General features: G+C 41.1%; 1 protein-coding gene across 1 annotated transcript; it reads right to left on the bottom strand.

Moving 5' to 3' along the window:
• Positions 1 to 12,469: 12,469 nt before the first annotated feature.
• Positions 12,470 to 13,420, bottom strand: OR2AG2C (olfactory receptor family 2 subfamily AG member 2C). The gene has a single exon (NM_001388912.1). It carries the CDS (start codon positions 13,418 to 13,420, stop codon positions 12,470 to 12,472), a length of 951 nt encoding a protein of 316 aa, NP_001375841.1.
• Positions 13,421 to 22,360: the final 8,940 nt, after the last annotated feature.

Here is a 22,360-nt window from a genome sequence, read left to right as displayed (position 1 = left end):
CAGACTCAGTGCTTGGGTCCAGATGCTCAGACTGTCATTTACTCTTGCTGGGGTCTGGAGCAAAGATGAAAGCAGCAGGAATCTGGAGGAAGTAGATATGGGAAGAGCTACCCGAGGGAGACCTTGCTGTGCCTGTCCCTGGGGAGGCTGTTCTTGCTTCTTCTCCCATGACCCCACTCTCTCTACTTTATTTCACTTCTACATTCCCAGGGACTTACTGCTCAGGTGAAATGGTCTCCCCTGCAAATGCTGGTCCTGGAAACAGGATGTTAATGAGTCCTCTTGGGCATGTTTCCTGGCCTGGTATCCCTGCTCTGTTCTCTCACTAAATGAGCCCAGACACTCCAGGATTCTATGCTACCCTAAGGAGGCACTGACAGCGATTTCTAAATTGCTGACTGCATAGACCAAGAAGCAAGGCTTCTTTTCATGGTCATTGCTCAGTCCCAAGATCTTAAGGTGGGTTTTGTGACAGTGTCAGATACTCCTTCTTGATCTTTCCCCACCAACCACCCCACCCTGTGTGGTTGTGCCCTGTGGAGCCTATTGTTATGGAATATTCCCTTCATTTACCTTGGCTTTCTAGGTTTGCTGCTGGATGGCTTGAGTCTTTGTATTACTGTCGTCTGCTAGTATTACTTCAAAAGAGAGTGAATCAGGTTGTAAGCATTGAGCCAAAAAAGAAAAAAGAAAAATAAATACACACAGTTTTGAACCTGCAGAATTTCAATGTCAACTATAATCTTTACTTGCGGAGAGACAAGAAATCTCTAACATTTATGGGGAGAAATATTAGATTAACAGGAGACCTCTCAACCGAGAACTGGCAGACCAGAAAGGGCTAGCAGGATATATTCAGGGTTCTAAATGAGAAGAACATACAACCAAGAATACTTTATTGAGCAAGGCTCTCATTCGTATAGAAGAGGAGATAAAGAGCTTCCAAGAAGGGCAGAAACTGAAAGAATATGTGACCACAAAGCCAGCTCTGCAAGAAATATTAGAGGGAATTCTATAATAGAGGAAGTCCAAGGGAAAAATCCACAAATATAGGGACTGCATAGGTATCATGATGACAATAAATTCATAACTTTCAATAGTAACTCTAAACGTGAAAGGGCTTAATGACCCCATTAAAAGACACAGGGTTTCAGACTAGATAAAAAGGCAAGACCTATCTATCTGCTGTCTACAAGAGGCTCATTTTATTTTTTACTTTTTTATAATAAATTTATTTTTTATTGGTGATCAGTTTACCAACATACAGAATACCACCCAGTGCTCATCCCGTCAAGTGCCACCCTCAGTGCCCATCACCCAGTCACCCCCACCCCCCACCCTCCGCTGCTTCCACCACCCCTCTTTCGTTTCTTAGAGTTAGGAGTCTTTATGTTCTGTCTCCCTTTCTGATATTTCCCACACATTTCTTCTCCCTTCCCTTATATTCCCTTTCACTATTATTTATATTCCCCAAATGAATGAGAACATATAATCTTTGTCCTTCTCCGATTGACTTACTTCACTCAGCATAATACCCTCCAATACCATCCATGTCAAAGCAAATGGCGGGTATTACTCTAATGGCTGAGTAATATTCCATTGCATACATAGAGCACATCTTCTTTATCCATTCATCTTTCGATGGACACCGAGGCTCCTTCCACAGTTTGCCTATTATGGACATTGCTGCTGGAAACATCAGGGTGCAGGTGTCCCAGCGTTTCATTGAATCTGTATCTTTGGGGTAAATCCCCAACAGTGCAATTGCTGGGTCATAGGGCAGGTCTATTTTTAACTCTTTGAGGAATCTCCACACAGTTTTCCAGAGTGGCTGCACCAGTTCACATTCCCACCAACAGTGTAAGAGGGTTCCCTTTTCTCCGCATCCTCTCCAACATTAGTGGTTTCCTGTCTTGTTAATTTTCCCCATTCTCACTGGTGTGAGGTGGTATCTCATTGTGGTTTGGATTTGTATTTCCCTGATGGCCAGTGATGCAGAGCATTTTCTCATATGCATGTTGGCCATGTCTATGTCTTCCTCTGTGAGATTTCTCTTCATGTCTTTTGCCCATTTCATGATTGGATTGTTTCTTTCTTTGGCTTTGAGTTTAATAAGATCTTTATAGATCTTGGAAACTAGCCCTTTATCTGATAAGTCATTTGCAAATATCTTCTCCCATTCTGTAGGTTGTCTTTTAGTTTTGTTGACTGTATCCTTTGCTGTGCAAAAGCTTCTTATCTTGATGAAGCCCAATAGTTCATTTTTGCTTTTGTTTCTTTTGCCTTCATGGATGTATCTTCAAGAAATTACCGTGGCCAAGTTCCAAAACAGTGTTGCCTGTGTTCTCCTCTAGGATTCTGATGGAATCTATTCTCACATTTAGATCTTTCATCCATTTTGAGTTTATCTTTGTGTATGGTGAAAGAGAGTGGTCTAGTTTCATTCTTCTGCATGTGGATGTCCAATTTTCCCAGCACCATTTATTGAAGAGAGTGTCTTTCTTCCAATGGATAGTCTTTCCTCCTTTATCGAATATTAGTTGACCATAAAGTTCAGGGTCCACTTCTGGGTTCTCTATTCTGTTCCAGTGATCTATGTGTCTGTGTTTGTGCCAGTACCACACTGTCTTGATGACCACAGCTTTGTAGTACAACCTGAAATCTGGCATTGTGATGCTCCCAGCTATGGTTTTCTTTTTTAAAATTCCCCTGGCTAAAAAAATAAAAATAATAATAAATAAAATAAAATAAAATAAAATTCCCCTGGCTATTTGGGGTCTTTTCTGATTCCACGCAAATCTTAAAATAATTTGTTCTAACTCTCTGAAGAAAGTCCATGGTGTTTTGATAGATTGCATTAAACGTGTAAACTGCTCTGGGTAACATTGACATTTTCACAATATTAATTCTGCCAATCCATGAGCATGGAATATTTTTCCATCTCTTTGTGTCTTCCTCAATTTCTTTCATAAGTGTTCTATATTTTTTAGGGTATAGATCCTTTACCTCTTTGGTTAGGTTTATTCCTAGGTATCTTATGCTTTTGGGTGCAATTGTAAAAGGAATTGACTCCTTAATTTCTCTTTCTTCAGTCTCATTGTTAATGTATAGAAATGCCACTGATTTCTGGGCATTGATTTTGTATCCTGCCATGCTACCAAATTGCTGTATAAGTCTAGCAATCTTGGGGTGGAGGCTTTTGGGTTTTCGTTGTACAGTATCATGTCATCGGCAAAGAGGGAGAGTTTGACTTCTTCTTTGCCAATTCGAATGTCTTTAATGTCTTTTTGTTGTCTGATTGCTGAGGCTAGGACTTCCAGTACTATGTTGAATAGCAGTGGTGAGAGTGGACATCCCTGTCTTGATCTTAGGGGAAAGGCTCCCAGTGCTTCCCCATTGAGATGATATTTGCTATGGGCTTTTCGTAGATGGCCTTTAATATGTTGAGGAATGTTCCTTCTATCCCTACACTCTGAAGCGTTTTGATCAGAAATCGATGCTGTATTTTGTCAAATGCTTTCTCTGCATCTAATGAGAGGATCATATGGTTCTTGGTTTTTCTCTTGCTGATATGATGAATCACATAATTGTTTTACGAGTGTTGAACCAGCCTTGTGTCCAGGGGATAAATCCTACTTGGTCATGGTGAATAATTTTCTTAATGTACTGTTGGATCCTATTGTCTAGTATCTTGTTGAGAATGTTTGCATCCATGTTCATCAGGGATATTGGTCTATAATTCTCCTTTTTTGGTGGGGTTTTTGTCTGGTTTTGGAATTAAGGTGATGCTGGCCTCATAGAATGATTTTGGAAGTACTCCATCTCTTTCTATCTTTCCAAACGGCTTTAGTAGAATAGGTATGGTTTCCTCTTTAAATATTTGATAGAATTCCCCTGGGAAGCCATCTGGGCCTGGACTTTTGTGCCTTGGGAGGTTTTTTATGACTGCTTCAATTTCCTCCCAGGTTATTGTCCTGTTCAGGTTTTCTATTTCTTCCTGTTCCAGTTTTGGTAGTTTGTGGCTTTCCACAAATGCGTCCATTTCTTCTAGATTGCCTAATTTATTGGTGTATAGCTGTTCATAATATGTTTTTAAAATCGTTTGTATTTCCTTGGTGTTGGTAGTGATCTCTCCTTTCTCATTCATGATTTTATCAATTTGAGTCTTCTCTCCTTTTTAATCAGGCTGGCTAATGGTTTATCGACTCATTTTAGACAGAAGGACACCTACAGCCTGAAAATAAAAGATTGGAGAACCATTTATCATTCAAATTGTCCTCAAAAGAAAGCAGAGGTAGCCATCCTTATATCAGATAAACTAAAGATTATCCCGAAGACTGCAGTGAGAGTTGAAGAGGGACACTATATCATACTTAAAGGATCTATCCAACAAGAGGACTTAACAATCATGAATATTTATGCCCCGAATGTGGGAGCTGCCAAGTATATCAATCAATTAATAACCAAAGTTAAGACATACTTAGATAATAATACACTTATACTTGATGACTTCAATGTAGCGCTTTACAATCGACAGGTCTTCTAAGCGCAACATCTCCAAAGAAACAAGAGCTTTAAATGATACACTGGACCAGATGGATTTCACAGATATTTACAGAACATTACATCCAAACGCAACTGAATACACATTCTTCTCAAGTGCACATGGAACTTTCTCCAGAATAGACCACATACTGGGTCAGAAATCATGTCTTAAATGGTACCAAAAGACTGGGATCGTCCCCTGCATATTTTCAGATGATAATGCTTTTAAATTAGAACTAAATCACAAAAAGAAGCTTGGAAGGATTTCAAACACGTGGAGGTTAAGGACCATCCTGCTAAAAGATAAAAGGGTCAACCAGGAAATTAGAGTAGAATTAAAAAGATTCATAGAAACTAATGAGAATGAAGATACAATCATTCAAAATCTTTGGGATACAGCAAAAACAGTCCTGAGGGGGAAATACATGCAATACAAGCATCATCCAAAAACTGGAAAGAACTCAAATACAAAAGCTAACCTTGCACCTAAAGAAGCTAGAGAAAAAAAAGCAAATAGATCCTACACCCAGCAGAATAAGAGAATTAATAAAGATTCGAGCAGAACTCAATGAAATAGAGACCAGAAGAACAGTAAAACAGATGAACAAAACCAGGAGTTGGTTCTTTGAAAGTATTAATAAGATAGATAAACCATTAGCCAGCCTGATTAAAAAGAAGAGAGAGGAGACTCAAATTAATAAAACCATGAATGCGAAAGGAGAGATCACTACCGACACCAAGGAAATACAAATGATTTTAAAAACATATTATGAACTGCTATACGCCAATAAGTTAGGCAATCTAGAAGAAATGGACGCATTTCTGGAAAACCACAAACTACCAAAACTGGAACAGGAAGAAATAGAAAACCTGAACAGGCCAATAACCAGGGAAGAAATTGAAGCAGTCATCAAAAACCTCCCAAGACACAAAAGTCCAGGCCTAGATGGCTTCCCTGGGGAATGCTATCAAACGTTTAAAGAAGAAACCATACCTATTCTACTAAAGCTGTTTGGAAAGATAGAAAGAGATGGAGTACTTCCAAACTCGTTCTATGAGGCCAGCATCACCCTAATTCCAAAACCAGACAAAGACCCCACCAAAAAGCAGAATTATAGACCAATATCCCTGATAAATATGGATACAAAAATTCTCAACACGATACTAGCCAATAGGATACAACAATATACTAAAGGTTAGCACAACATGACCAAGTAGGATTTATCCCTGGGATGCAAGGCTGGTTCAACACTCGTAAAACAATCAATGTGATTCTTCATATCAGCAAGAGAAAAACCAAGAACCATATGATCCTCTCATTAGATGCAGAGAAAGCATTTGACAAAATACAGCATCCATTCCTGATCAAAACACTTCAGAGTGTAGGAATAGAAGGAACATTCCTCAACATCTTAAAAGCCATCTACAAAAAGCCCACAGCAAATATCATTCTCAATGCGGAAGCACTGGGAGCCTATCCCCTAAGATCAGGAACAAGACAGGGATGTCCATTCTCACCACTGCTATTCGACATACTACTGGAAGTCCTAGCCTCAGCAATCAGACAACAAAAAGACATTAAAGGCATTCGAATTGGCAAAGAAGAAGTCAAACTCTCCCTCTTCGCCAATGACATGATACTCTACATAGAAAACCCAAAAGCCTCCACCCCAAGATTGCTAGAACTCATATAGCGATTCGGCAGTGTGGCAGGATACAAAATTAATGCCCAGAAGTCAGTGGTATTTCTGTACACTAACAATGAGACTGAAGAAAGAGAAATTAAGGAGTCAATCCCATTTACAATTGCACCCAAAAGCATAAGATACCTAGGAATAAACCTAACCAACGAAGTAAGGGATCTATACCCTAGAAACTACAGAACACTTCTGAAAGATATTGAGGAAGATAAAAAGAGATGGAAAACTATTCCATGCTCATGGATTGGCAGAATTAATATTGTGAAAATGTCAATGTTACCCAGGGCAATTTACACGTTTAATGCAATCTCTATCAAAATACCATGGACATTCTTCAGAGAGTTAGAACAAATTATTTTAAGATTTGTGTGGAATCAGAAAAGACCCCGAATAGCCAGGGGAATTTTAAAAAAGAAAACCATAGCTGGGGGCATCACAATGCCAGATTTCAGGTTGTACTACAAAGCTGTGGTCATCAAGACAGTGTGGTACTGGCACAAAAACAGACACATAGATCACTGGAACAGAATAGAGAACCCAGAAGTGGACCCTGAACTTTATGGTCAACTAATATTCGATAAAGGAGGAAAGACTATCCATTGGAAGAAAGACAGTCTCTTCAATAAATGGTGCTGGGAAAATTGGACATCCACATGCAGAAGATTGAAACTAGACCACTCTTTCACAATACTTAAAGATAAACTCAAAATGGATGAAAGATCTAAATGTGAGACATGATTCCATCAAAATCCTAGAGGAGAACACAGGCAACACCATTTTTTAACTCTGCCACAGTAACTTCTTGCAAGATACATCCATGAAGGCAAAAGAAACAAAAGCAAAAATGAACTATTGGGACTTCATCAAGATAAGAAGCTTTTGCACAGCAAAGGATACAGTCAACAAAACTAAAAGACAACCTACAGAATGGGAGAAGATATTTGCAAATGACTTATCAGATAAAGGGCTAGTTTCCAAGATCTATAAAGATCTTATTAAACTCAAAGCCAAAGAAAGAAACAATCCAATCATGAAATGGGCAAAAGACATGAAGAGAAATCTCACAGAGGAAGACATAGACATGGCCAACAGGCACATGAGAAAATGCTCTGCATCACTTGCCATCGGGGAAATACAAATCAAAACCACAATGAGATACCACCTCACACCAGTGAGAATGGGGAAAATTAACAAGGCAGGAAACCACTAATGTTGCAGAGAATGTGGAGAAAAGGGAACCCTCTTACACTGTTGGTGGGAATGTGAACTGGTGCAGCCACTCTGGAATACTGTGTGGAGGTTCTTCAAAGAGTTAAAAATAGACCTTCCCTACCACCCAGCAATTGCACTGTTGGGGATTTACCCCAAAGATTCATATGCAATGAAACGCTGGGACACCTGCACCCCGATGTTTATAGCAGCAATGTCCACAATAGCCAAACTGTGGAAGGAGCCTCGGTGTCTATCAAAAGATGAATGGATATAGAAGATGTGGTCTATGTATACAATGGTTATTCCTCAGCCATTAGAAATGACAAATACCCTCCATTTGCCTCAACGTGGATGGAACTGGAGGGTATTATGCTTAGTGACATGAGTCAATGGAGAAGGACAAAGATTATATGTTCTCATTCATTTGGGGAATATAAATAATAGTGTAAGGGAACATAAGGGAAGGGGGTTAAATGTGTGGGAAATATCAGAAAGGGAGACAGAACATAAAGACTCCTAACTCTGGGAAATGAACTGGGAGTGGTGCAAGGGGAGGAGGGCGGGGGGTGGGGGTGACTGGGTGATGGGCACTGAGGGTGGCACTTGACGGGATGAGCACTGGGTGTTATTCTGTATGTTGGCAAATTGAACACCAATAAAAAATAAATTTATTTTTTTTAATTTTTATTTATTTATGATAGTCACACAGAGAGAGAGACAGAGAGAGAGGCAGAGACACAGGCAGAGGGAGAAGCAGACTCCATGCACTGGGACCCCGATGTGGGATTCGATCCCGGGTCTCCAGGATCGCGCCCTGGGCCAAAGGCAGGAGCCAAACCGCTGCGCCGCCCTGGGATCCAAAAAAATAAATTTATTATAAAAAAATCTTCACCTCTAAAGAGCTACAAAAAATCATTAGGATAAAATAAGTAATATAAAGGAAAACATCTGCTACATCTCTTTGATGTTTACTAGATTGGCAAAAACAGTTCATTTGATAAGACAGCACTAGGAAGACTATAGTGAGGCAGGTACTTCTGCTTAATACCAGACAGAATTCAAAGTGTTTCTAACTTCCTGAAAAGCAGTTTGACTCTTTGCAACAGTAATATTTTTCCTTTCTAATTTTACTTCTTTTTTATTTATTTTTGTTTGGTTAGTTGGGGGTTTTGTATATATATTTTTAATGTTACTGAATTATTCTTTTATAAGCATTTTATAACCATATGGCTTAAAAATTTATTTAGATTCAAGTTAGTTAACATACAGTGTATTATTAGTTTCAGTGTAGAATTTAGGGATTCATCAGTTGCATATTAACACCCTCTCATTCCAACAAATTCCTTCCTTAATGTTTATCACCAGTTACCCCATCCACCCACCCACCTCCTCTCTAGCAACCCTGTTTGTTCGCCATAGTTAAGAAAGTCTTATGATTTGCCTCTCTCTCTGTTTTTATTTTTCCCTCCCTTCCCCTATGTTCATCTGTTCATTAAATTCCACATATGAGAGAAATCCTATAATTGTCTTTCTCTGATTGACTTATTTTGCTTAGCATAATACCCTCTAGTTCCGCCCACATAGTTGCAAATGGCAAGATTTCATTCTTTTTTTTTTTATTTTTATTTTTTGGATTTCATTGTTTTTAATGGCCAAGTAATACACCACTGTGTGTGGGTATATAACTTCTTCTTTTTCCATTCATCTATTGATGGATATCTGGTTTTTTTCCATATTTAGGCCATACTGGTTCTTGATGCTATAAATATTGGGGTGCACGTGCCCCTTCAAATCTCTCTGTTTCTCTGAATAAATACCTAGCAGTACAATATATTTTTATTGGAGATCGATTTATCCAACATATAACATATCACCCAGTGCTCATCCCGCCAAGTGCCCCCCACTCAGTGCCTGTCACCCAGTCACCCCAACCCCCGCCCACCTCCCTTTCCATTACCCCTTTTTCATTTCCCAGAGTTAGGAGTCTCTCATGTTCTGTCATCCTCTCTGATTTTTCCCACTCATTTTCCCTCCTTTCCCCCATAATCCCTTTCACTATTTTGTATATTCCCCATATGAATGAAACCATATAACTGCAACAGTAATTTTAAATAGTATCTTTGCCATTTCTCAGTAATTTCACTCCTAGAAATTTGACCTAAAATCAGACCCTCACATAAGAAAATTTGGGGGACTAAAACTCAATGTAAGCAATTGTCTGTTTTACAGAAGATTTTTTTATATAATGAAATATTATGTGGTCATTTAAAATTAATTTTTTTTCAAGACTACTTACTATTCATTGTTTTAAGCACTATTTTTGAGGATCTGGTCTCAGTGCCTGATATTGATTATCTTATTCACTCATCCTAAAAACATCATGAGATCATCCTGAGTCCTCTTATTATCAACACTTTTAAGATAAGCAAACTGAGGCACAGATTTAATTTAATATCCCAAGATACACAGATAATAAAGGGAGAATGGAGAGTCACACTCACATAATATAGCCTATTCCCTCTCTGCCACTCAGTCCCTACCCCTACACTACAATGTCCCCTCTTAGCAAGAAATAAGTTTCACTAAATTTTATGTTACAGATAAAAGGAAAACAGGACTTTAATCATCATGTACATAACAAGTAAAATACACGTATGGATAACAAAGAACAGAAAGGACAAATGGATAAAAAACTGAAAGGACAACTTTAATTTCTCCTTAATTCTAAGTTTTTGAATGTTCCTTTTTTATTATGAACTTGGTTTAGTATTAAAAATTAGCTTTAGCTCCTATGATTAGCTTTGTAGATTTAGCAATTTAGGATTATTCTTATAAAGAAAAAAACACTTCTGAGTTTTCACAGAGCACTATCCTCAAAAAAAAAAAAAATCCAACTATTTGAACCAGGGGATTTTAGAACTTCCTAACTGAACAGATTTCAGTTCCCAACTTATGTTACTAATCTTTCCACATCTATATCAAATGAAAAAATAAAGCATGCTTAAGTTAACTAGAAAGTCAATTATATATTAATCCCACCTTTCCTATGGACACGAACACGCATATGCTCACTTTAAAAATATGAGCTTCTTGCAACTGTTTTGATGTTTCAAAAATGTCTCTACACATGTCAGATCACATTTTTTTAATTTATTTTTTATTGGTGTTCAATTTACTAACATACAGAATAACACCCAGTGCCCGTCACCCATTCACTCCAACCCCCCGCCCTTCTCCCCTTCTACCACCCCTAGTTCGTTTCCCAGAGTTAGCAGTCTTTACGTTCTGTCTCCCTTTCTGATATTTCCCACACATTTCTTCCACCTTCCCTTATATTCCCTTTCACTATTATTTATATTCCCCAAATGAATGAGAACATATAATGTTTGTCCTTCTCCGACTGGCTTACTTCACTCAGCATAATACCCTCCAGTTCCATCCACGTTGAAGCAAATGGTGGGTATTTGTCATTTCTAATGGCTGAGTAATATTCCATTGTATACATAAACCACATCTTCTTTATCCATTCATCTTTCGATGGACACCGAGGCTCCTTCCACAGTTTGGCTATCGTGGCCATTGCTGCTATAAACATCGGGGTGCAGGTGTCCCGGCGTTTCATTGCATTTGTATCTTTGGGGTAAATCCCCAACAGTGCAATTGCTGGGTCGTAGGGCAGGTCTATTTTTAACTGTTTGAGGAACCTCCACACAGTTTTCCAGAGTGGCTGCACCAGTTCACATTCCCACCAACAGTGTAAGAGGTTCCCTTTTCTCCGCATCCTCTCCAACATTTGTTGATTCCTGCCTTGTTAATTTTCCCCATTCTCACTGGTGTGAGGTGGTATCTCATTGTGGTTTTGATTTGTATTTCCCTGATGGCAAGTGATGCAGAGCATTTTCTCATGTGCATGTTGGTCAGGTCTATGTCTTCCTCTGTGAGATTTCTGTTCATTTCTTTTGCCCATTTCATGATTGGATTGTTTGTTTCTTTGGTGTTGAGTTTAATAAGTTCTTTATAGATCTTGGAAACTAGCCCTTTATCTGATACTTCATTTGCAAATATCTTCTCCCATTCTGTAGGTTGTCTTTTAGTTTTGTTGACTGTATCATTTGCTGTGCAAAAGCTTCTTATCTTGATGAAGTCCCAATAGTTCATTTTTGCTTTTGTTTCTTTTGCCTTCATGGATGTATCTTGCAAGAAGTTACTATGGCCGAGTTCAAAAAGGGTGTTGCCTGTGTTCTTCTCTAGGATTTTGATGGAATCTTGTCTCACATTTAGATCTTTCACATTTTTTAATTCAAGCATAAATGCAACAGATGTCTCTGTAACTGTATGTGTATGTTGTATCAAATCTGATACCTTCATATTCTATATTATTCATCTCTTGTTTATTTTTAAACAGTATAATGATGCACCATTTTCCTTATTCACTATCTCAACATAGGTATTATCTTTATCTATTCAATATCGACTACTTCTTAGTCTTGAGTACAAATGCACTTATAAAACTATTACTATTTCTAAATAATTGCTTGAAAAACCTAATAAAAAAGGCCACTTTATCTTATGAGGATATTTATTTCTAACTTTAATCACCTAAGAGAGCAGTCCTCCTCTGTTATTTAGAGGTTACTGAACTTGGTCACCCTAAAACTAATGCTGTTTCTCACTGCTGCATGATATTGAAACTGAAACTTGGTCCCCTAACCATGTCGACTTACTTGCTAATCATGTCATGATGATGCCCTACCATGAAGTGAGTCTATGATACTCATTTCATGCTTTACTTCTTCTAGTATCTTTTACAATATGAACATCTAGTTCCTTTTACAAGGTCAGGGTGGTGTGTCCCGTGTGAGTACAGCTTAAGGTGTCAATGCTCACAACTATATTGAAATAGAAATTTTTTAAGTGTTTCTATCTACTTGAACAGAGTACCACATAAAGACCAGTTGTGTACAACTTTTGATTGGGAAAAGAAATGGTGAGAGACAAGCCATGAATCCTCTTTAGAAGGTACAGTGTGTTGGCAACATATATTTTCCCAGGACCCTTCTCAAGGCTCCCATGACCTCCTGATTCCTCAGGCTATAGATAAGGGGGTTCAGTGCTGGAGTGACAACCGTGTAGAAAAGAGAGATGATGTTGTCCTGCCTGGGGCTGTGGAGGGAACTGGGCAGGACATACATGAATGTGGCAGCTCCATAGTACATCACAACGACTGTCAGGTGGGAGGAGCAGGTGACTAGGGCTTTCTGCTTCCCTTCATTAGAGGGCATGTGAAGCACAGTACACAGAATTAGTGCATAGGAGGCAACAATGGCAGAAAGAGGCATCAAAAGGAAAGTCACTCCCGTCACATACACCAAGAGTTCATATCGGGAGGTATCTGCACAGGCCAACTTCAGCAAAGGAGGGATCTCACAGAGCAGGTGCCTGATCTTCCGAACTTTACAGAAAGGGTAGTGCATGGTATACAAGGTATGGCCTAGAGCACTCAGAAATGCCAGGATCCAGGCCGTGGCCACCATGAGCCAGCAGACCCTTGGCCTCATGAAAACCATGTAGTTCAGAGGATGACATATGGCTACATATCTGTCATAGGCCATGAAGGCCAGCAGCAAGTCCTCTGTACCACCCAGTGTCAATACCAGAAACATCTGAAGGGCACAGCCTCCAAAGGATATCATGTTTTCACTCTGCAGAAAATCCATGAGGGTCTTGGGAGTGAAAACAGATGGGAAGAGGAGGTCCATGAGTGAGAGCTGGCCGAGCAGGAAGTACATGGGCACATGGAGCCGGGAATCCACTGTGATGACCAAGAGCAGCAGGCCATTGCTGGTCAGAGCCAACATGTATAGGACAGTGATTGTGGCACAGAGCAGTTCAGGAGACCCACTGTCATTCAGAATCCCCATCAATATAAAGCCACTGCCCAAGGTGGAGTTCCAGTACTCCATTCTGTGTTGTTTCTTCAGTTGCCTAGAAGCAAACACATTCTCAGTGAATGTTGGCTAAGGTGGCCCCTCGTTTGTAACATCACAGGCTCCTGATGATGGCCAATGTGAATCCAATGAGGTGATGTCTTTCCCACTGGACATGGATTTGACCTCTTGATCTCTCAGGTTCTGACACTTTTAATTGTATCTTGAGGAAAGAACCATCCGAATGGAGAGCAATCATCACAGCAATAGCTAAATATTAAGAGGTCACTACATGAAAATATCATGCAGGACATCAAGTCTCAATATGCATGTTTTCAGAATGATTAAATTATCTCTCTCTCAATAGAAAGCAATGTCCTGGAACCCACGCCCTTAGTTATTTTTTTACCTATGTTTTAAGTATAATATTTGCCTCATGATTTAAATCCCCAGTGTCCTAAGAGACCTGTTCTGAATAGAAAATCTTAAAGCAGAGGGAGGAGCAAGATGGCGGAAGAGTAGGGTCTCCAAATCACCTGTCTCCACCAAACTACCTAGAAAACCTTCAAATTATCCTGAAAAATCTATGAATTCGGCCTGAGATTTAAAGAGAGACCAGCTGGAATGCTACAGTGAGAAGAGTTCGCGCATCTATCAAGGTAGGAAGACGGGGAAAAAGAAATAAAGGAACAAAGGCCTCCAAGGGGGAGGGGCCTGCGAGGAGACGGGCTGAGGCCGGGGCGAGTGTCCCCAGGACAGGAGAGCCCCGTCCCGGAGGAGCAGGAGCTGCACCGACCTTCCCGGGGGAAAGGGGCTCGTGGGGAGGTGGAGCAGGACCCAGGAGGGCGGGGATGCCCTTGGGCTCCCGGGGACAGTAACAGCAACTGCGCGCCCAGGAGAGTGCGCCGAGCTCCCTAAGGGCTGCAGCGCGCACGGCGGGACCCGGCGGGACCCGGAGCAGCTCGGAGGGGCTCGGGCGGCGGCTCCGCGGAGGGGGCTGCGCGGCCCCGGGAGCAGCTCGGAGGGGCTCGGGCAGAGGAAGAGGCTCCGTGCGGAGGGGGCTGCGCGGTTCCAGGAGCAGCTCGGGGTGCTCGGGCGGCGGCTCCGCGGAGGGGGCTGCGCGGCCCGGGAGCGCGAATCCACCAGCGCAGGCTCCGGACACAGGGCGCCGGGACACAGCCCAGGATCCCGCCTCCCCCGGGACAGGCAGAGGCCGGGAGGGCCCAGGACAGCAAGGACGCTCCTGCCCCAGCTGAGCAGATCAGCGGCCCCGCCCGGAGCCTCCAGGCCCTGCAGACAGAGAGCTCTGGAGCTGAATCCAGGTTTCCAGAGCTGCCCCGCCACTGGGGCTGTTCCTCCTGCGGCCTCACGGGGTAAACAACCCCCACTGAGCCCTGCACCAGGCAGGGGCACAGCAGCTCCCCCAAATGCTAACACCTGAAAATCAGCACAACAGGCCTCTCCCCCAGAAGACCAGCTAGACGGACCAGATCTAGGAGAAGCCAAGGGACTTAAAGAACACAGAATCAGAAGATACAACCCCCGTGGTTCTTTTCTTTTTTTTTTTTTTTTTTTTTGGTTTTTGATTTGTTTCCTTCCCGCACCCCCTTTTTTTCTCCTTTCTTTTTCTTTCTCTTTTTCTTCTTCTTCTTTTTTTTCTTCCCTTTTTTCTCTTTCTCTTTTCTTTCCTTCTTTCTCTCCTCTCTTTTTCTCTTTTTCCCAATACAACTTGCTTTTGGCCACTCTGCACTGAGCAAAATGACTAGAAGGAAAACCTCACCTCAAAAGAAAGAATCAGAAACAGTCCTCTCTCCCACAGAGTTACAAAATCTGGATTACAAATCAATGTCAGAAAGCCAATTCAGAAGCACTATTATACAGCTACTGGTGGCTCTAGAAAAAAGTATAAAGGACTCAAGAGACTTCATGACTGCAGAATTTAGAGCTAATCAGGCAGAAATTAAAAATCAATTGAATGAGATGCAATCCAAACTAGAAGTCCTAACACGAGGGTTAACGAGGTGGAAGAACGAGTGAGTAACCTAGAAGAAAAGTTGATAGCAAAGAGGGAAACTGAGGAAAAAAGAGACAAACAATTAAAAGATCATGAAGATAGATTAAGGGAAATAAACGACAGCCTGAGGAAGAAAAACCTACGTTTAATTGGGGTTCCCGAGGGCGCCGAAAGGGACAGAGGGCCAGAATATGTATTTGAACAAATTCTAGCTGAAAACTTTCCTAATCTGGGAAGGGAAACAGGCATTCAGATCCAGGAAATAGAGAGATCCCCCCCTAAAATCAATAAAAACCGTTCAACACCTCGACATTTAATTGTGAAGCTTGCAAATTCCAAAGATAAAGAGAAGATCCTTAAAGCAGCAAGAGACAAGAAATCCCTGACTTTTATGGGGAGGAGTATTAGGGTAACAGCAGACCTCTCCACAGAGACCTGGCAGGCCAGAAAGGGCTGGCAGGATATATTCAGGGTCCTAAATGAGAAGAACATGCAACCAAGAATACTTTATCCAGCAAGGCTCTCATTCAAAAAGGAAGGAGAGATAAAGAGCTTCCAAGACAGGCAGCAACTAAAAGAATCTGTGACCTCCAAACCAGCTCTGCAAGAAATTTTAAGGGGGCCTCTTAAAATTCCCCTTTAAGAAGAAGTTCAGTGGAACAGTCCACAAATACAAAGACTGAATAGATATCATGATGACACTAAACTCATATCTCTCAATAGTAACTCTGAATGTGAACGGGCTTAATGACCCCATCAAAAGGCGCAGGGTTTCAGACTGGATAAAAAAGCAGACCCATCTATTTGCTGTCTACAAGAGACTCATTTTAGACAGAAGGACACCTACAGCCTGAAAATAAAAGGTTGGAGAACCATTTACCATTCGAATGGTCCTCAAAAGAAAGCAGGGGTAGCCATCCTTATATCAGATAAACTAAAATTTACCCCAAAGACTGTAGTGAGAGATGAAGAGGGACACTATATCATACTTAAAGGATCTATTCAACAAGAGGACTTAACAATCCTCAATATATATGCTCCGAATGTGGGAGCTGCCAAATATATCAAACAATTATTAACCAAAGTGAAGAAATACTTAGATAATAATACACTTATACTTGGTGACTTCAATCTAGCTCTTTCTATACTCGATAGGTCTTCTAAGCACAACATCTCCAAAGAAACGAGAGCTTTAAATGATACACTGGACCAGATGGATTTCACAGATATCTACAGAACTTTACATCCAAACTCAACTGAATACACATTCTTCTCAAGCGCACATGGAACTTTCTCCAGAATAGACCACATATTGGGTCACAAATCGGGTCTGAACCGATACCAAAAGATTGGGATTGTCCCCTGCATATTCTCGGACCATAATGCCTTGAAATTAGAACTAAATCACAACAAGAAGTTTGGAAGGACCTCAAACACGTGGAGGTTAAGGACCATCCTGCTAAAAGATAAAAGGGTCAACCAGGAAATTAAGGAAGAATTAAAAAGATTCATGGAAACTAATGAGAATGAAGATACAACCGTTCAAAATCTTTGGGATGCAGCAAAAGCAGTCCTAAGGGGGAAATACATCGCAATACAAGCATCCATTCAAAAACTGGAAAGAACTCAAATACAAAAGCTAACCTTACACATAAAGGAGCTAGAGAAAAAACAGCAAATAGATCCTACACCCAAGAGAAGAAGGGAGTTAATAAAGATTCGAGCAGAACTCAACGAAATCGAAACCAGAAGAACTGTGGAACAGATCATCAAAACCAGGAGTTGGTTCTTTGAAAGAATTAATAAGATAGATAAACCATTAGCCAGCCTTATTAAAAAGAAGAGAGAGAAGACTCAAATTAATAAAATCATGAATGAGAAAGGAGAGATCACTACCACCACCAAGGAAATACAAACGATTTTAAAAACATATTATGAACAGCTATACGCCAATAAATTAGGCAATCTAGAAGAAATGGATGCATTCCTGGAAAGCCACAAACTACCAAAACTGGAACAGGAAGAAATAGAAAACCTGAACAGGCCAATAACCAGGGAGGAAATTGAAGCAGTCATCAAAAACCTCCCAAGACACAAGAGTCCAGGGCCAGATGGCTTCCCAGGAGAATTTTATCAAACGTTTAAAGAAGAAATCATACCTATTCTCCTAAAGCTGTTTGGAAAGATAGAAAGAGATGGAGTACTTCCAAATTCGTTCTATGAAGCCAGCATCACCTTAATTCCAAAGCCAGACAAAGACCCCGCCAAAAAGGAGAATTACAGACCAATATCCCTGATGAACATGGATGCAAAAATTCTCAACAAGATACTGGCCAATAGGATCCAACAGTACATTAAGAAAATTATTCACCATGACCAAGTAGGATTTATCCCTGGGACACAAGGCTGGTTCAACACCCATAAAACAATCAATGTGATTCATCATATCAGCAAGAGAAAAACCAAGAACCATATGATCCTCTCATTGGATGCAGAGAAAGCATTTGACAAAATACAGCATCCATTCCTGATCAAAACTCTTCAGAGTGTAGGGATAGAGGGAACATTCCTCGACATCTTAAAAGCCATCTATGAAAAGCCCACAGCAAATATCATTCTCAATGGGGAAGCACTGGGAGCCTTTCCCCTAAGATCAGGAACAAGACAGGGATGTCCACTCTCACCACTGCTGTTCAACATAGTACTGGAAGTCCTAGCCTCAGCAATCAGACAACAAAAAGACATTAAAGGCATTCAAATTGGCAAAGAAGAAGTCAAATTCTCCCTCTTCGCCGATGACATGATACTCTACATAGAAAACCCAAAAGTCTCCACCCCAAGATTGCTAGAACTCATACAGCAATTCGGTAGCGTGGCAGGATACAAAATCAATGCCCAGAAGTCAGTGGCATTTCTATACACTAACAATGAGACTGAAGAAAGAGAAATTAAGGAGTCAATCCCATTTACAATTGCACCCAAAAGCATAAGATACCTAGGAATAAACCTCACCAAAGATGTAAAGGATCTATACCCTCAAAACTATAGAACACTTCTGAAAGAAATTGAGGAAGACACAAAGAGATGGAAAAATATTCCATGCTCATGGATTGGCAGAATTAATATTGTGAAAATGTCAATGTTACCCAGGGCAATATACACGTTTAATGCAATCCCTATCAAAATACCATGGACTTTCTTCAGAGAGTTAGAACAAATTATTTTAAGATTTGTGTGGAATCAGAAAAGACCCCGAATAGCCAGGGGAATTTTAAAAAAGAAAACCATATCTGGGGGGCATCACAATGCCAGATTTCAGGTTATACTACAAAGCTGTGGTCATCAAGACAGTGTGGTACTGGCACAAAAACAGACACATAGATCAGTGGAACAGAATAGAGAATCCAGAAGTGGACCCTGAACTTTATGGGCAACTAATATTCGATAAAGGAGGAAAGACTATCCATTGGAAGAAAGACAGTCTCTTCAATAAATGGTGCTGGGAAAATTGGACATCCACATGCAGAAGAATGAAACTAGACCACTCTCTTTCACCATACACAAAGATAAACTCAAAATGGATGAAAGATCTAAATGTGAGACAAGATTCCATCAAAATCCTAGAGAAGAACACAGGCAACACCCTTTTTGAACTCGGCCATAGTAACTTCTTGCAAGATACATCCACGAAGGCAAAAGAAACAAAAGCAAAAATGAACTATTGGGACTTCATCAAGATAAGAAGCTTTTGCACAGCAAAGGATACAGTCAACAAAACTCAAAGACAACCTACAGAATGGGAGAAGATATTTGCAAATGACATATCAGATAAAGGGCTAGTTTCCAAGATCTATAAAGAACTTATTAAACTCAACACCAAAGAAACAATCAAATCATGAAATGGGCAAAAGACATGAACAGAAATCTCACAGAGGAAGACATAGACATGGCCAACATGCATATGAGAAAATGCTCTGCATCACTTGCCATCAGGGAAATACAAATCAAAACTACAATGAGATACCACCTCACACCAGTGAGAATGGGGAAAATTAACAAGGCAGGAAACAACAAATGTTGGAGAGGATGCGGAGAAAAGGGAACCCTCTTACACTGTTGGTGGGAATGTGAACTGGTGCAGCCACTCTGGAAAACTGTGTGGAGGTTCCTCAAAGAGTTAAAAATAGATCTCCCCTACGACCCAGCAATTGCACTGCTGGGGATTTACCCCAAAGATACAAATGCAATGAAACGCCGGGACACCTGCACCCCGATGTTTCTAGCAGCAATGGCCACGATAGCCAAACTGTGGAAGGAGCCTCGGTGTCCAACGAAAGATGAATGGATAAAGATGTGGTTTATGTATACAATGGAATATTACTCAGCTATTAGAAATGACAAATACCCACCATTTGCTTCAACGTGGATAAAACTGGAAGGTATTATGCTGAGTGAAGTAAGTCAGTCGGAGAAGGACAAACATTATATGTTCTCATTCATTTGGGGAATATAAATAATAGTGAAAGGGAAAATAAGGGAAGGGAGAAGAAATGTGTGGGAAATATCAGAAAGGGAGACAGAACGTAAAGACTGCTAACTCTGGGAAACGAACTAGGGGTGGTAGAAGGGGAGGAGGGCGGGGGGTGGGAGTGAATGGGTGACGGGCACTGGGTGTTATTCTGTATGTTAGTAAATTGAACACCAATAAAAATAAAAAAAAAAAAAAGAAAATCTTAAAGCAGGTACAGAAGTGTGACTTCAACAAAGCACTTCCACTTCATGGTCCATATACCTTATGTCCACATTTGTTTGTAGCACTCAAGGCTGTAGATGTAAGCCTCACAGGAAGAGCTAAAGTATGTCCACCTCAGTCATCCCTCTGGACCAATAACCTCCACACTCTCCATGTGCAGAAGAGATTCTAGACTGAGACAAGGGTTTGGTGTATTTGATGTGGTGTTGCTTTTATGAGCTAAAACTTTAGGCTCAGTGACAACGTAGGTGTTTTATTATAGGTTATGAAAACATGCAAGCCTGGGAGGATTCAAAACTCTGAAGAGGAGGCCCTGCCCAGAAAGACCAGAATGTTTGTCTTTGGGAGAAATGATTGGAAGGTTTTGGCATCAAAAGAGCATGTGCTACATGTTGTAATCAGGCTCAATAAGTCTACCCTCCTTCTCTTGCACCTGACCCAGATCCCTGCTCTCCCTCCTGCTGGGACAGAATATCTACACTGGACTGAAGTGCCACAGGGATAAGGATCTCTTCTTCTGGAATGCAGCCGTTAGGGTATGGCACCCACCCCCAGAGAAAAGGCAGAAGATACAGGGACCTGGGATTAACAACTATCAAGGTCATGCATCATGGGAACTAGCCCAATAGTCCAATTCTGACTGTGCGCCAAAGAAACTGTAAGGGAAACATATCTTTCTCTAAGTCTTTCCCCTATATTGTGGCTTCTATTTTTAGTCACCTCACTGGTTCTTTTAGTGGTCTCTTCCAGGTTCACAGGACTTTAATGGTGGAAAAGTTTTAGAGCATATGACAGGCAGATCATTGATTTTTAGATGGCCCTTGATTTGGAGGCATTTATTACCAGAGAGGTGCAAAAGTTCCCTATCAGAGGCTGGCAAAGCCTGGGCTCTAAGGACAGGTACTGATACTCCCACCAGGAAGCAGACACTCAGACCTGGGATGTAGCATAGACTCTTTCTTCATTTTCATTCATTTTTCTTCATGTTTAGAAAACCAAGACTACGGGGCATTAGGACAGAGTACAGAGAACCTTTGAAGACAGAGTAGCTTAAGTTCTTAGAGTCTTCTTTGAGCCCCGTTTCTCAACTCAACATGTCTAGAGGATGCATACTTCCCTGAAAGAGAGACAAAGTTTTTACCTCAGGTAGTGAGAAGCCGAGCTGCCCAACCATGAAAACTGCCCTGGGGTGGAGAGTCAAAGATTGTCCTGTAGAAATGGGGAAAGAGTGAGCTTTTCCAGCAGTTTCCAACTGGTTTAAATTTTGCCAAGTTGAGTTAAGAGTCTGAGGAGTCTGACCAAGGCAGGCATCAGGGCCGCTTCTGGTCCTTCTGTTCCTCTAGAGGTCTTGTCTGGAGATGTAATAGAGACAGAGGACAAATACAGTCCTTGGGCAGTTTCCGTGGAGCTCTTCCTTCAGAGATGGGTTTCCTGTTCTCACAGCTGTGGAGAATTAGGAGAAACTGCTTCCATCACTCAGTTCTCCAGGTGAGAACCCATCCAGCTCTTCTGGAGAAGTTGTCAGACTCAGTGCTTGGGTCCAGATGCTCAGACTGTCATTTACTCTTGCTGGGGTCTGGAGCAAAGATGAAAGCAGTAGGAATCTGGAGGAAGTAGATCTGGGAAGAGCTACCCAAGGGAGACCTTGCTGTGCCTGTCCTTGGGGAAGCTTGGCTCCTTATCCCGTGACCCCACTCTCTCTACTTTATTTCACTTCTACATTCCCAGGGACCTACTGCTCAGCTGAAATGGTCTCCCTTGGAAATGCTAGTCCTGGAAACAGGATGTTAATGAGTCCTCTTGGGCATGTTTCCTGGCCTGGTATCCCTTCTTTGTTCTCTCACTAAATGAGCCCAGAAACTCCAGGATTCTATGCTACCCTAACGAGGCACTGATGGCCCATTTCTAAATTGCTGACTGCATAGACCAAGAAGCAAGGCTTCTTTTCATGGTCATTGCTCAGTCCCAAGATCTTAAGGTGGGTTTTGTGTCAGTGTAGGATACTCCTTCTAGATCTTTCCCCACCTACCACCCCCACCACTTCCTTTGTGATCCTCCCTACCTGGACATTATTTTCAGTCCTTAAGATGTGTCCTATGGAGCCTATAGTTATGGAATCTTCCCTTCATTTACCTTGGCTTTCTATTCGGCCTGTGCATGGCATGTGAGACTTGGTGTTACTGTTGTCTGACTCAGTGATACTTCAATA

Source organism: Canis lupus, chromosome 21 (genome assembly GCF_011100685.1).
Source record: "Canis lupus familiaris isolate Mischka breed German Shepherd chromosome 21, alternate assembly UU_Cfam_GSD_1.0, whole genome shotgun sequence".
Taxonomy (NCBI): domain Eukaryota; kingdom Metazoa; phylum Chordata; class Mammalia; order Carnivora; family Canidae; genus Canis; species Canis lupus.
This window is presented reverse-complemented; position numbering and strand designations above follow the sequence as displayed.